At 49.9% G+C, this 12,325-nt stretch overlaps 1 protein-coding gene across 2 annotated transcripts in view; it reads left to right on the top strand.

Moving 5' to 3' along the window:
• Window positions 1-12,325, top strand: part of ATP6V0A2 (ATPase H+ transporting V0 subunit a2) — a 178,277-nt gene that overhangs the window by 20,797 nt on the left and 145,155 nt on the right. For both annotated transcript variants that reach the window (XM_077293224.1, XM_077293223.1), the window contains exon 3: window positions 5,984-6,081. In XM_077293224.1, the coding sequence (XP_077149339.1) occupies window positions 5,984-6,081 (98 nt within the window). The remainder of the gene's footprint in view (window positions 1-5,983; window positions 6,082-12,325) is intronic.

Consider the following 12,325-nt stretch of genomic DNA (forward strand, 5'->3'; position numbering starts at 1 on the left):
GACCTTCTCCGATTTTGCTGAAAATTTATATGGATGTGCAGCGCCCCAGAGTCCTGGTCGTTGCAGTACTGTGGCTCCGCCACTAAGGGGAGCCATGGTACGTTCGATGGCACTGAAGGAGTTCTTCCAATCAGGTATCACAGACACCAATATGTTTCACAGCAGGGCCTCCGGGGGGAGCTAAGGGTGCTATTCATTAGGCCACTCCCCACCATAGTGGGTAAACTGGGGGTCAGGCAGGAAGTTAGACAGAACGCTGACGGGATTGAACGGAGCAACACCTGGTGGCAGAGGGTGTTGTGAAGGGAGAGACGGTAGGGTCTCTGCCAGGGGTGGGATCCTGGCAGAGGCTTGGCATTGAAAGAACGTAACGGGACCGTGCCTGCTCAGCATAGCGGCGGTGCCCAAGAAAGGACTAGAAGCGAGACAGATTGTGCTGAGTGAGAAACGAGATCAAGCAGAAGGAGAATACCAGCAGGGGTTTTGTTGAAAGAGGCAGCACCTTGCTGAGGCGCATTACCGGTGGCCGGAACGCCGAGGGAGTGGAATAATATACAGCTTTAAGCCATACTCCAAACAGCGGCAGGACAGTCAGTCTCAGGCGGGCTGTCTACCACATATCACCTATGAAGTCTTGGGGGGCAATTGCGGGAGAGGGGCGTCTCTAGGGTCCCGGAAGAACTCCAGGCCTACCTGACAAACGGGTGCCGTTCTTACTGTAACATCAGGAAGGGACGGAAGATTAGCAGAAGACCAGTTAATCGAGTTGTGAGGGAACTTAAGAAACAGACACAACAGTTGTGGGGTACTTTCCGTAAGCACAGCAGGGAAGGACTACAACACAAAGCGCTAAGAAGGAAGGCACAGATTTCCACCTGAGAGGAGAACTCTGGAAGTGCCATTGGACCGGCCGGACTTGCGCAGCCTGGTGAACCGTATTCTGGACTGAGGACTCAGAGATCTCCAGTAAAGAGGTAAAGAGACTGCAACCTGGTGTCCTCGTTATTTACCGCGACCTGCACCCCACAACTGCACCGCTACACCACCATTAGCACCACTTATTTCACCGGACGTCCCCCACTGACGGACAGGGCCACGGACCGGGTCTAGCCACCGTGACAACCCCAGGACTGAGACCTAGAGGCCCGGCTCCGGGTACCCCTCGGCCCTGCGGCGGTGTGGGGGCGCGCCGCAACTTGGCGTCACGAACAGGATCTACTTAAGCCTGAAGAATCAGGTCATGTGTGCCTAGAGACTGTGATTTACTGTGCTTGGACTGTACTTTATTGAGAGAACTGTGTACTGCTTGCCGTTGAGAGTTCGCGCCAAAATCCGCCGCCATTGCAGCGCTGAGAAGAGCGCAGGAAGAGAAGAGGGGCGTGGAGTGGGCGTAGACGAGCTGCAGAACGCGAACAACAATGGCCGCCCAGTCTAAGTATTTCTGTGTCCTGAGGACGTGCCCGTCAACAGCTGAGGTACGCCTCCTGATCTTGGTTGGAGGGTGGAGACCATGGGGACGGGGCCGCCCACGGAAGAGACCGCGGGAAGAAGGAGCGAGCGACATGGAGGACGCCATGGCGAGCCGCCCGGAGCCGGAGCGTGGGGTCGGAGCAGAGGACTCCCCCAGCCACCCGGAGGGGCACCACAACCAGGCCTCCACCGCTGATGCTGAATTCCTGCAGGCCGGAGTGGACGAGCTCAGCGACCGACCCCGGCGGACGCAGCTGAGCACCGAGGCCGGGTGGAAGAAGGCCATCATCAGGAGCCTCACCGGACATCTGTCGGCAGCCTCATCTGGTCCGGAGCAGGGAAGAAGTCCCAGCGCTCCGAAGCTGGAAAGCAAGGCCCTGCCGGAAAGCGAGGTGCTGCAAGCAGAGATGACAACGTCGCAGCACAAGGCCCCGCAACCAGCGTTCCAGACCCCAGCGGAGACGGAGCAGACCGGCACCGGAGGGACCGCATCTGAAGCAGGTATGAAGGACGACCCTGCCCTGATGACTGACACCACTCCAGTGACTGCTAGTGCCACAGCTGCTGACCCCGTTCCAGTGACTGATCTTGCAGCAGCCTCTACCTCTGCTGCAACAAATGCCCCTACTCAAGCTGCGCAGACCTCCATCGCTGCGCATGATTTAACCATACATGAAAGACGGATTAACGGCGTTTGTCCAGCACTGGGTGTAACCCTGGACCTCACTTTTCCCAGGCCAGGAAGGGTTAAGTGCCAGGTGCAGCCCTGGAAGCCGTCCAACTAAGCCTCGGAAACCTGAAACTGTAAATAGTTAACTGTTTATTTCCTTGCTGTTTTGCTGCTAAAACCCGTCCTGGGTTAACTCTTAAAGGGATCCCTTTGTTTACCCGGGATCCCTATTGCTTTTTATTTTTGCTTTCACTTTCATTTTTACTTTTTGTTCCACAAAAGTTACACAAACTGCAGTAATCATGGACTGTGCATGATTCGAACTCTTCTTGTAAATAGTTTGCACCTTCTTAAGGGTGCTTCCTACTGGTTTTAGTTAAAAGACACTTTGCGAAGATGCCATTCCAGAGCCTTTGCGTGGACTGGTAGGCTGAGAAGACGAGCTACCTCAGAAAGGCTTGATCCCCTCTTAAAGGGGATGTGTGGAATTGAACTTGAAAGCGATACTGTTTTAGAACAGTAATATGATGATGCTTTGAAAAGAATGTAACTGTTTTACATGAAAAGTTATATGTGTTTAATTTGTTTGAATTGTGAAATCTAAAAATAATGTTTTGTGAAAGGAAAAGATGCAGAGAGCCCGTAGGGGTAGAAGTAGAGATCTGCATAGCTGAAAGTAAAGAAGTAATGATGAAGGTGAGGATAGAAGGTAAACCCTGCGTCCCCATAGAAAGTTACTTTGTTACTAAGGACAGAAAGCGAACCCGTAGGGGTTAGAGAGTGAGTCCTTAAAGGAGCCGAGTAGAGCTGGCTCAGAGTTCTCTAAAACGAAAGGAATGTTATGTCTATACCATGTATAGTAGCGAAAGGCAGTAGGCCCCGGCTGAACGGGGCGGTCCTGTAAAAGAAAGGAGAGGCAGTAGGTCTGGTGCCATAGGGACAGGCGGTCCTGCAGGTTCAAAGTAGGAGAATGCGAAGTTACCTTGCCCTGTAATGTGATTATAGGAAGGCCTTTGATAGACTAAGAGTGTAAGTTTCTTAAAGGCAATGTTAATTTGTTGTTCCAGTAATTGCACTAAGTAGAATACCCGGTTGGGTAACAGGGGTTATGTATAGCCTGTAATTTATAAAGTTGACTATGTTTGTAACGTTAAAAGTGTCCTCACCTCCCATAAAGGGAAGCCTGTTCAAGTATGCTTATTGTTTTGCACTCAACAAAATTGTATGTCTTTTTGCTAATCTGTATTGTTGTTTTTCTTCCCAGTCCCGGAGTACTGTGTTTAACCAGGGGGGAGTGCAGCGCCCCAGAGTCCTGGTCGTTGCAGTACTGTGGCTCCGCCACTAAGGGGAGCCATGGTACGTTCGATGGCACTGAAGGAGTTCTTCCAATCAGGTATCACAGACACCAATATGTTTCACAGCAGGGCCTCCGGGGGGAGCTAAGGGTGCTATTCATTAGGCCACTCCCCACCATAGTGGGTAAACTGGGGGTCAGGCAGGAAGTTAGACAGAACGCTGACGGGATTGAACGGAGCAACACCTGGTGGCAGAGGGTGTTGTGAAGGGAGAGACGGTAGGGTCTCTGCCAGGGGTGGGATCCTGGCAGAGGCTTGGCATTGAAAGAACGTAACGGGACCGTGCCTGCTCAGCATAGCGGCGGTGCCCAAGAAAGGACTAGAAGCGAGACAGATTGTGCTGAGTGAGAAACGAGATCAAGCAGAAGGAGAATACCAGCAGGGGTTTTGTTGAAAGAGGCAGCACCTTGCTGAGGCGCATTACCGGTGGCCGGAACGCCGAGGGAGTGGAATAATATACAGCTTTAAGCCATACTCCAAACAGCGGCAGGACAGTCAGTCTCAGGCGGGCTGTCTACCACATATCACCTATGAAGTCTTGGGGGGCAATTGCGGGAGAGGGGCGTCTCTAGGGTCCCGGAAGAACTCCAGGCCTACCTGACAAACGGGTGCCGTTCTTACTGTAACATCAGGAAGGGACGGAAGATTAGCAGAAGACCAGTTAATCGAGTTGTGAGGGAACTTAAGAAACAGACACAACAGTTGTGGGGTACTTTCCGTAAGCACAGCAGGGAAGGACTACAACACAAAGCGCTAAGAAGGAAGGCACAGATTTCCACCTGAGAGGAGAACTCTGGAAGTGCCATTGGACCGGCCGGACTTGCGCAGCCTGGTGAACCGTATTCTGGACTGAGGACTCAGAGATCTCCAGTAAAGAGGTAAAGAGACTGCAACCTGGTGTCCTCGTTATTTACCGCGACCTGCACCCCACAACTGCACCGCTACACCACCATTAGCACCACTTATTTCACCGGACGTCCCCCACTGACGGACAGGGCCACGGACCGGGTCTAGCCACCGTGACAACCCCAGGACTGAGACCTAGAGGCCCGGCTCCGGGTACCCCTCGGCCCTGCGGCGGTGTGGGGGCGCGCCGCAGATGTACATGTATGTTTGAAAAGAGGTTCTGTAAATTTTTAGGGCCAGATCTCAAATACATTGGGCACTGTTGACCTTTCACTGGAGGTTCCTAGGAGCCATGGCTCCTAGGCGATGGGGCTGCCAGTTCTCGAACGACAGCATTATTACAATTCTTAATAGGATTATAATACCAATTCTTAGGGAATTGGTTGTGGTATAACCACCATGAACCAACGCAAGGGTTTGAATAGTGCAGTTACCATTCATTGCGTATTAATAAATAACACCATGTTCAGTGGCATTTTTTTCTTCTTAAACTGAGAGACTCCAAAAAAAACCCAATGAACCTTGTAGAGAAAAATGTGCTCTTTCTAATGATATCAGAATTAATATATTTTAGGAGTACCATTTTTAAGAAATTTGACCTAAAAATAGGTAAAATTCTTTTTTTTTAAGTTTTTCATCATATGTGGGTGTGAATATTTCCACAAATACATATGCTTTGACCGTGATATTGCAGCAATGAAAAGTCATGTAGATGTTTGGTGTACAGGGCAAAGCACCAGTTACTATTGGTTTTTGGTCTTGAGTTATATATGGGCAAAGTTTGGCATAAATTTTATGCGACGCATTTTTCAAGCTACTTTGACACAAAATTGCAGCCGAAATATTGTTTTCTCATAGTCGGTAATAATTTTATCGTGTTTAGCAGCAAAAGTTGAGCTAGTATGCCAAATTTCAGCATCACAGCCAGTATAGAACTCTAATAGCTATGTGCGAAAGTTTGCAAAATCCTCTTAGCTGAAGCCGCAGGCTTGGTGGAACCTCCAGTGAAAGGTCAACAGTGCCCAATGTATTTGAGATCTGGCCCTAAAAATGTACAGAACCTCTTTTCAAACATACATGTACATCCTTATAAATTTTCAGCAAAATCGGAGAAGGTCGAGTGGGGACCACTGGTCCACTTGACATGGAATGACCCAAATGTAAGTCCCCTGCCCTGGTCATATACTCGCCCTCCGGCATCAGCACCGTTTTTCAGGGCCGCTCCGATCCCGTGGTGACATCTTGTGAGTGCAGCTTGTGACTGACTGGAAGTCAAAAGCTCTCAATACAAATCTATGAGAGCCAGAACGAGGCTCTCATAGACTTCTATTGAAAACTGACCTTAGTGCCGCTGCATGAAACCGCAGCTGCCGACAGGTCATTTTCCGCGGGAGACCGTCTGGGGCAACGCTGGAAAACAATGAATGCGGCAGCAGGTGAGTATGAGACAGGGCAGGGGAATTACATTTAAAGTATCACTGATGCGGTGCCATAAAGAAACGCTGGATTGGTGCTTACTAGAGATTGATTTTAGTTTTGCATGAAAATTTGTATTCAAATTTCTATTTTGTTTGGTTGCCAGGATATCTGGTCCAAGAAATCAAAAAGGCTGATATCCCTGTCCCAGAAGCAAGTATGTTGCCTGCAGCCCCCCTCCCCAAACATGTGTTGGACATACAGGTAATTTGGTTTTCATGATTTTTTTTTTTCTTTATATCATTATATGAAGGCTTGTATCTAAGCTCTAACTCCTTACACATTTAACCCCTTAACTACCGCCGATACGCCTTTAAACGGCAGTAGTTAAGGGTACTTAACGGCGCTGTGGAAAAAAGTGTATAGCGCCCCCAGAGTCGGATTTTCTCCGGGGTCTCGGCTGCCAGGGGTAGCGGAGACCCCAGAGAACATGATTCGGGTCAGTTTTTACCGACCCTGGGTTACGATCACCGGTATACCGGCGATCGCAAAAAACAAAAAATCCGCTGAGCCATGTAATTTCTCTGTTCTCCAATGTGATCTCACATCAGAGGACAGAGAAATGGGGTCCTCGATCGCCCCCGATACCAGTGTCTCCTGGTTCTACTCGACCCTTCTGCTTCCCCCGATGGGCGCCGCCATCTTCTTCCAGCCATTTTGGTCACTGTGATAGACCCTATGACAGTGATCAAGATAAAAAAAAAAGTAAATAACCCCCCCCCCATGTCACCCCCTTAGTTACGAAAAATAAAGAAAATGTATTTATTTCAATTTTCCAATTAGGGTTAGGGTTGGGGCTAAAGTTAGGGTTGGGGCTAAAGTTAGGGTTGGAGCTAAAGTTAGGGTTAGGGTTGGGGCTAAAGTTAGGGTTGGGGCTAAAGTTAGGGTTGGGGTTAAAATTAAGGTTGGGGCTAAAGTTAGGGTTGGGGCTAAAGTTAGTGTTAGGGTTAAGGCTAAAGTTATGGTTAGGGTTGGGGCTGAAGTTAGGGTTTGGGTTGGAGTTAAAATTAAGGTTGGGGCTAAAGTTAGGGTTGGGGCTAAAATTAGGGTTGGGGCTAAAGTTAGGGTTGGGATTAGGGTTTGGATAAGGGTTAGGGTTGTGATTAGGGTTAGGTTTAGAATTAGGGTTAGTTTTGGATTAGGGTTAGATTTGGGATTAGGGTTATTTCTCCAGTCACCTTCCACAACAGTCACCTTGGAGGTTGTCTCCCCGCCCTAATGGGGGACAGGAAACACAAAGAGGTTAAATAACCCTCCCCTTCCTGCTGTCTCCAGTGTTTTTCCTGTCCCCCAGTGGGGCATGAAGAGGTCCGTCCAGGTGCTGCCGCGGCCGGCGAGCGGAGCCCTAGAAAGAGTTACCGTAGAAGTCGGGCGGTCCGAGGTCGGAGGTTTCCCCTCTCCTCCAGATGACTGCTCCCGTCTCCATGCGTTGTGACTCAGGACCCCTTTCCCGCCCCTCCCGCACCTCTTCGAGAGGTAAAGTGGGGTGGTTATGAGCAGCCGGGGTCCTCCTCCCCTGCAGCCGCGCGCACAGGAAGTGGGGCCGGCATTCACTTCCGGGTTCACATCTCGGTGCCATGCTGATCGTACGCGCAGTTTGCGGCCAGGGCTCTGCACCTCCAGCTTCTGGGTCGTTCCTATGGATCCTCCCTGCGGATCATGGGAGGAGGAGCACACAACTGACGCTGGACCTCGATCCCTATATCCTTGTCGTGAGCCTCCAGTTAAGACACAGAGTCTCTGTCTTGTGTGACTGGTGACAGGTCTGACAGTGGACGGCGACAAACCTACTGCTGCATCTGCAGATCCCAGCGTTCACCCTCCTACCGTGAGTAGCAGGGCTGGTCCCTTACTGTCCGGGCTAATACCTATGGGTCACTTAGTATACCTTCTCTCTCTTTTAGGGAGAAAAGGTCTCTGCCCCAAAGAACAAACCCAGCCGAAAGTGTGGTCTTTGTGGTTCCAGGCTCCCTTCAGCTTATAAGAAGACCTTATGCCAACCCTGCTCGGATGATATACTACGTGCCGAACAGCCCTCTCTCCTGGATAGTATAAAAACTCTCATCAAGCAGGAGGTGCAAACCTCCATGGCAGCCCTTTCCCAGCCCCCAGTGCCTCATCCCCCTCCCCCTAAAAAGAGGAAATTGGCATCGGCTGAATCTGACTCGGGCGAAATTCATACCTCAGGGTCAGAGGACATTGGAGAAAATGAGGGCTCCACATCCACCCCTACGCCTGACAATAAAAAATACTATTACTCTGTCGCCTCATTGGGGGACACAGGACCATGGGTGTTATACTGCTGTCCACTAGGAGGCGACACTATGCATAATCTGAAAAAGATTAACCGTGGCTCCTCCTCTGCAGTATACTCCCCTGGACGGCGTCCGCCTTCTCCAGTTTATTTTTTTTACTCCGTTTTTTTTCCGACGGGATTACAGATGAAGAAAAGTGGGTCTCCTGTGAGACTCCCAGCATGGCTCCTTCTTGTGCCCCCTATAACGGGGTGGCCGGTTGAAGTGGAGATGGCTATTCCCTATGTAGCTCCTTCCCCAGTCCCTTGGGTGCTGGTTCGAAGTCGAGGCCCCCTCCTTCCCCAATTCCTTTTGGTCTCTGGGTTGAGGCGAGGATAAAGCCCCCTGATGGTCACAGCAGCACCCTCTCTAATCCCTCTTTGGGGGCATTAGGTTGAGACGCCTCAGGTAGGGCCTGTACAGGCTCCTCTCGGGGCCGGGGGGAGTGCAGGCAGGCATGGCACAATAGAGACACAGGGCTCCCTGCGCCCCTGTCTGTGCGGCAGCACCAGCTCTATACTGCCTCAGGGGGACCCCTCACCGGGCCCCCCTTCCCGCTTACAGCCCCACCGCTATCCTGCCTTTAAATCCGGGGGGGGGGGTCCGGTTCAGATCTGACCCCCTCCCGGACTTTTGCGCTGGCCTGGAACCCTTCTGGGCACCAGGCATCTAATTTAGGCCCCCCGGCCCACCCCCCCGGATGACAAATGTGACGCTCTACAGTGTCATAGAGGGGGCGGATTGAGACAGAAAGGGTGCGTTTTTACACAGTTCTGCTGCCTTTTTCCAGCTCTCCGCCCCCTTCTCCCCCTGCCTCTTCTTCTCAGTGGCCATTTCTGCTGCAGATTAACCCTGCATCTCCAGGTCAGCAGGACAAGGCCAGCCAGTCTCCGGGGGGCACAGGACTGTGGATCTTCGGCGCTGGACCTAGGGGCACTGGTGGGGTAAGATCACAGCTGGTTATTTTTTTTTTTACTCAGCTGTGAATCCATATTCCCTATAAGGATCCCCTATAGGCTTCTCTGCATAAATATAGGGTCCTCTGCATAGCCAGCCCTTCTGCACTCTGTGCACTATGCCGGGCTCAAGGTCCAAGAGAACCAGGCTGAACTGCTATTATGCATTCTGCACAGCCTGCGGGACCGCTCTCCCCAGTGGCAGCACGTACCCGCACTGCCAGAACTGTATACAGACTAATGTGATGGAGCCCCAAGAAGCCCTTGCCACTGCTTCGGTGTCTAATGCCACGCCGGAATGGGCTACTCAGATGTCGCAATCTATGACGCAGTCTATAGATAACCTAACCTCCACATTGCTTTAGGCTTTGCTGGTCATGCCTCGGCTATGACCGTTACCCAGCAAAGGGAGAGCTTGACTCAGGAACAAGACGACCCTGGCACATCCACGTCTAGGTCAGGACGCAAGCGGACCGGGTCATTCCATGTCAAGTGAACCAATGATTTTTACCACTATATTTTTAATTCTTTTGAGATTTTGTTATTTGGTAATAGTGTGTCAGAGAATGCAAAATGTGAAGAAGAAAAAATTCTAGATATTTTTATTTTTTTTATTTTTTATTGATTTTCAAAGTTCGGAAAAAGTGCGAATTTCGGTGTTGCCTGCCTTTACATTTCTCCCCATAACTCAGGCTAGAAAAGAGATAAACAAAATAAACACTATTCTACTCAGAACTGTACAGGCTTTCACCAGATAAGTCACAAGAGTATCTTTGATAATATTTTACCTATGTGAACGCAAGCGCAAAACTTTAAAACGCATTTCCGAAAAAAGTTTAATTTAAAAATTTCAAAATCTGCACATGTGCCTGCTATGCTGCTATCCACATCTGTACCAAAATACAAGATGGGATCGTGATGGGATCATATTTTATAAAATAAAACTATTACAGTGTCAGTTCAAAAATCTTGATTTCAGATCTGTTCTGCTTGTGGTCTAACAGTGTGGGGTCTAGATTTACCAAATAATTCATGATTGCTAGATATTACTGTATTATTTTATTATGTTACAGCTTAGAAGCAGGAGAGGACAGAGGAGAAGCTTTGTTAGGGCTGAGAATGACCAGGGGTAGACAGTGACTGCAGAGCAGATGACAGGCCGGCAGAGCAGATGACAGGCCGGCAGCTCGGGCCTCCACAGACCGTATTCATACCAAATCTTATCACCCAGGCAACTCCTCAAATGGAGGGAGAAAAATATTCTTAATAACCAGTTCATGTATTGTACAAACCAGGACTACGAGGAGGAGGAGGAGGAGAGTTTGTTATAACATCAGATACAGGAAGCAGAACCCATCACAGGGACTCGGCAATACCGAACTGTCTTCCCATATAGTGGAAATAAAGACAGTGACGTCCATGACGTGGTAGAAGGCGACACAAGATCGGCAATGGATGACACAACTGGTGATCTGACCTGTGAATATGATTGGCGCTGGCGGCTACTGGACTCTCCAAAGATTGTGAAAATGAAGACGTAGAAGTGACTTTTCTGCACCTTCTGGTCCCATGCCGACCTTTGTGTATCCAAGAAAATCAGACATTGTAAAAGTGAACAAAAATCAGATATAACTCAGGTAGAACCGAGCACCATGACAGGCCGGACATACTCTGACACAGAAGGAAATGGCCATTGCTAGTGAGCGCTGATGGACAAGATGACATTTCACCCACTAGAAGGGACACATTGATGATAACAGGCCAGTGTAAAAACCTACTATTAATTGTTTGATTAGTTCATATTTTATAGTACGAGGATTTAACTACTGTACTATTCTTCTTAACCCCTTAACGACCGCCGATACGCCTTTTAACGGCGGCCGCTAAGGGTACTTAAACCACAGCGCCGTTAATTAACGGCGCTGTGGAAAAAGTGAATAGCGCCCCCCAGAGTCGGATTTTCTCTGGGGTCTCGGTTGCCGGGGGTAGCCGAGACCCCAGAGAACATGATTCGGGGTTTTTTTTACCGACCCCCGAGTTGCGATCGCCGGTAATTAACCGTTTACCGGCGGTCGCAACAAAAAAAAACAAAAACGCGTTTTTCCATTTAATTTCTCTGTCCTCCGATGTGATCGCACATCGGAGGACAGAGAAATGTGGTCCCCCGATAGCCCCCCAATACTCACCTACCTCCCCTGGTGCTCCTCGTGGCTCCCGATGGGCGCCGCCATCTTTTTCCGGGGAAAAAATAGCGGGCGCACGCGCAGTGCGCCCGCCGCCCGGGACCCGGAAGATCTTTGGGGTCTCGGCTGCCAGGGGTAGCCGAGACCCCAAAGAACATGATCGGGGTCGGTTTTTACCGACCCCTGTTTTGCGATCGCCGGTAATTAACTGTTTACCGGCGACCGCAAAAAAAACAAAAAAAAAAAACGATGTCATGCTCTGTCCTCTGATGTGATCGCACATCAGAGGACAGAGAAATGGGGGGATTCGGGGACCCTGTTATACTTACCGGTGTCCCTGGGTCCTCCTGTGTCCTTTCCTGGCCGCCGGCTCCTTGCCCCGGTAAGAAAATGGCGGGCGCATGCGCAGTGCGCCCGCCATGATCTGCCGGCCGGCAGAAGAAAATTCTTCCTCTTTTTTTATTTTGGTCACTGTGAGATCCTATCACAGTGATCAAAATAAAAAAAATTGTAAATAACCCCCCCCCCCTTTATCACCCCCTTAGTAAGAAAAAAATAATAAAATAAAAAAATGTATGAATTTCTATTTTCCAAATAGGGGTAGGGGTAGGGTGTAGGGGTAGGATATGTGCACACATAGAATGGTTCTCTGCGGATTTTTCCGCAGCGGATTTGATAAATCCGCAGGACCAAAGCGCTGCGTTTTTCCTGCGGATTTATCGCGGATGTACCGCGGTTTTTGTGCGGATTCTGCTGCGGTTTTACACCTGCAGTTTTCTATTATGGAGCAGGTGTAAAACCGCTGCGGAATCAGCAGAAAGAATTGACATGCTGCGGAATGTAAACCGCTGCGTTTCCGTGTGTTTTTTTCCGCAGCATGGGCACAGCGTTTTATGTTTTCCATAGGTTTACATTGTACTGTAAACTCATGGGAAACTGCTGCAGACCCACAGCTGCGGAAACGCTGCGGATCCGCAGCAAAATCCGCAACTTGTGCACATAGCCTTAGGGTTAG

Source organism: Ranitomeya variabilis, chromosome 1 (genome assembly GCF_051348905.1).
Source record: "Ranitomeya variabilis isolate aRanVar5 chromosome 1, aRanVar5.hap1, whole genome shotgun sequence".
NCBI lineage: Eukaryota > Metazoa > Chordata > Amphibia > Anura > Dendrobatidae > Ranitomeya > Ranitomeya variabilis.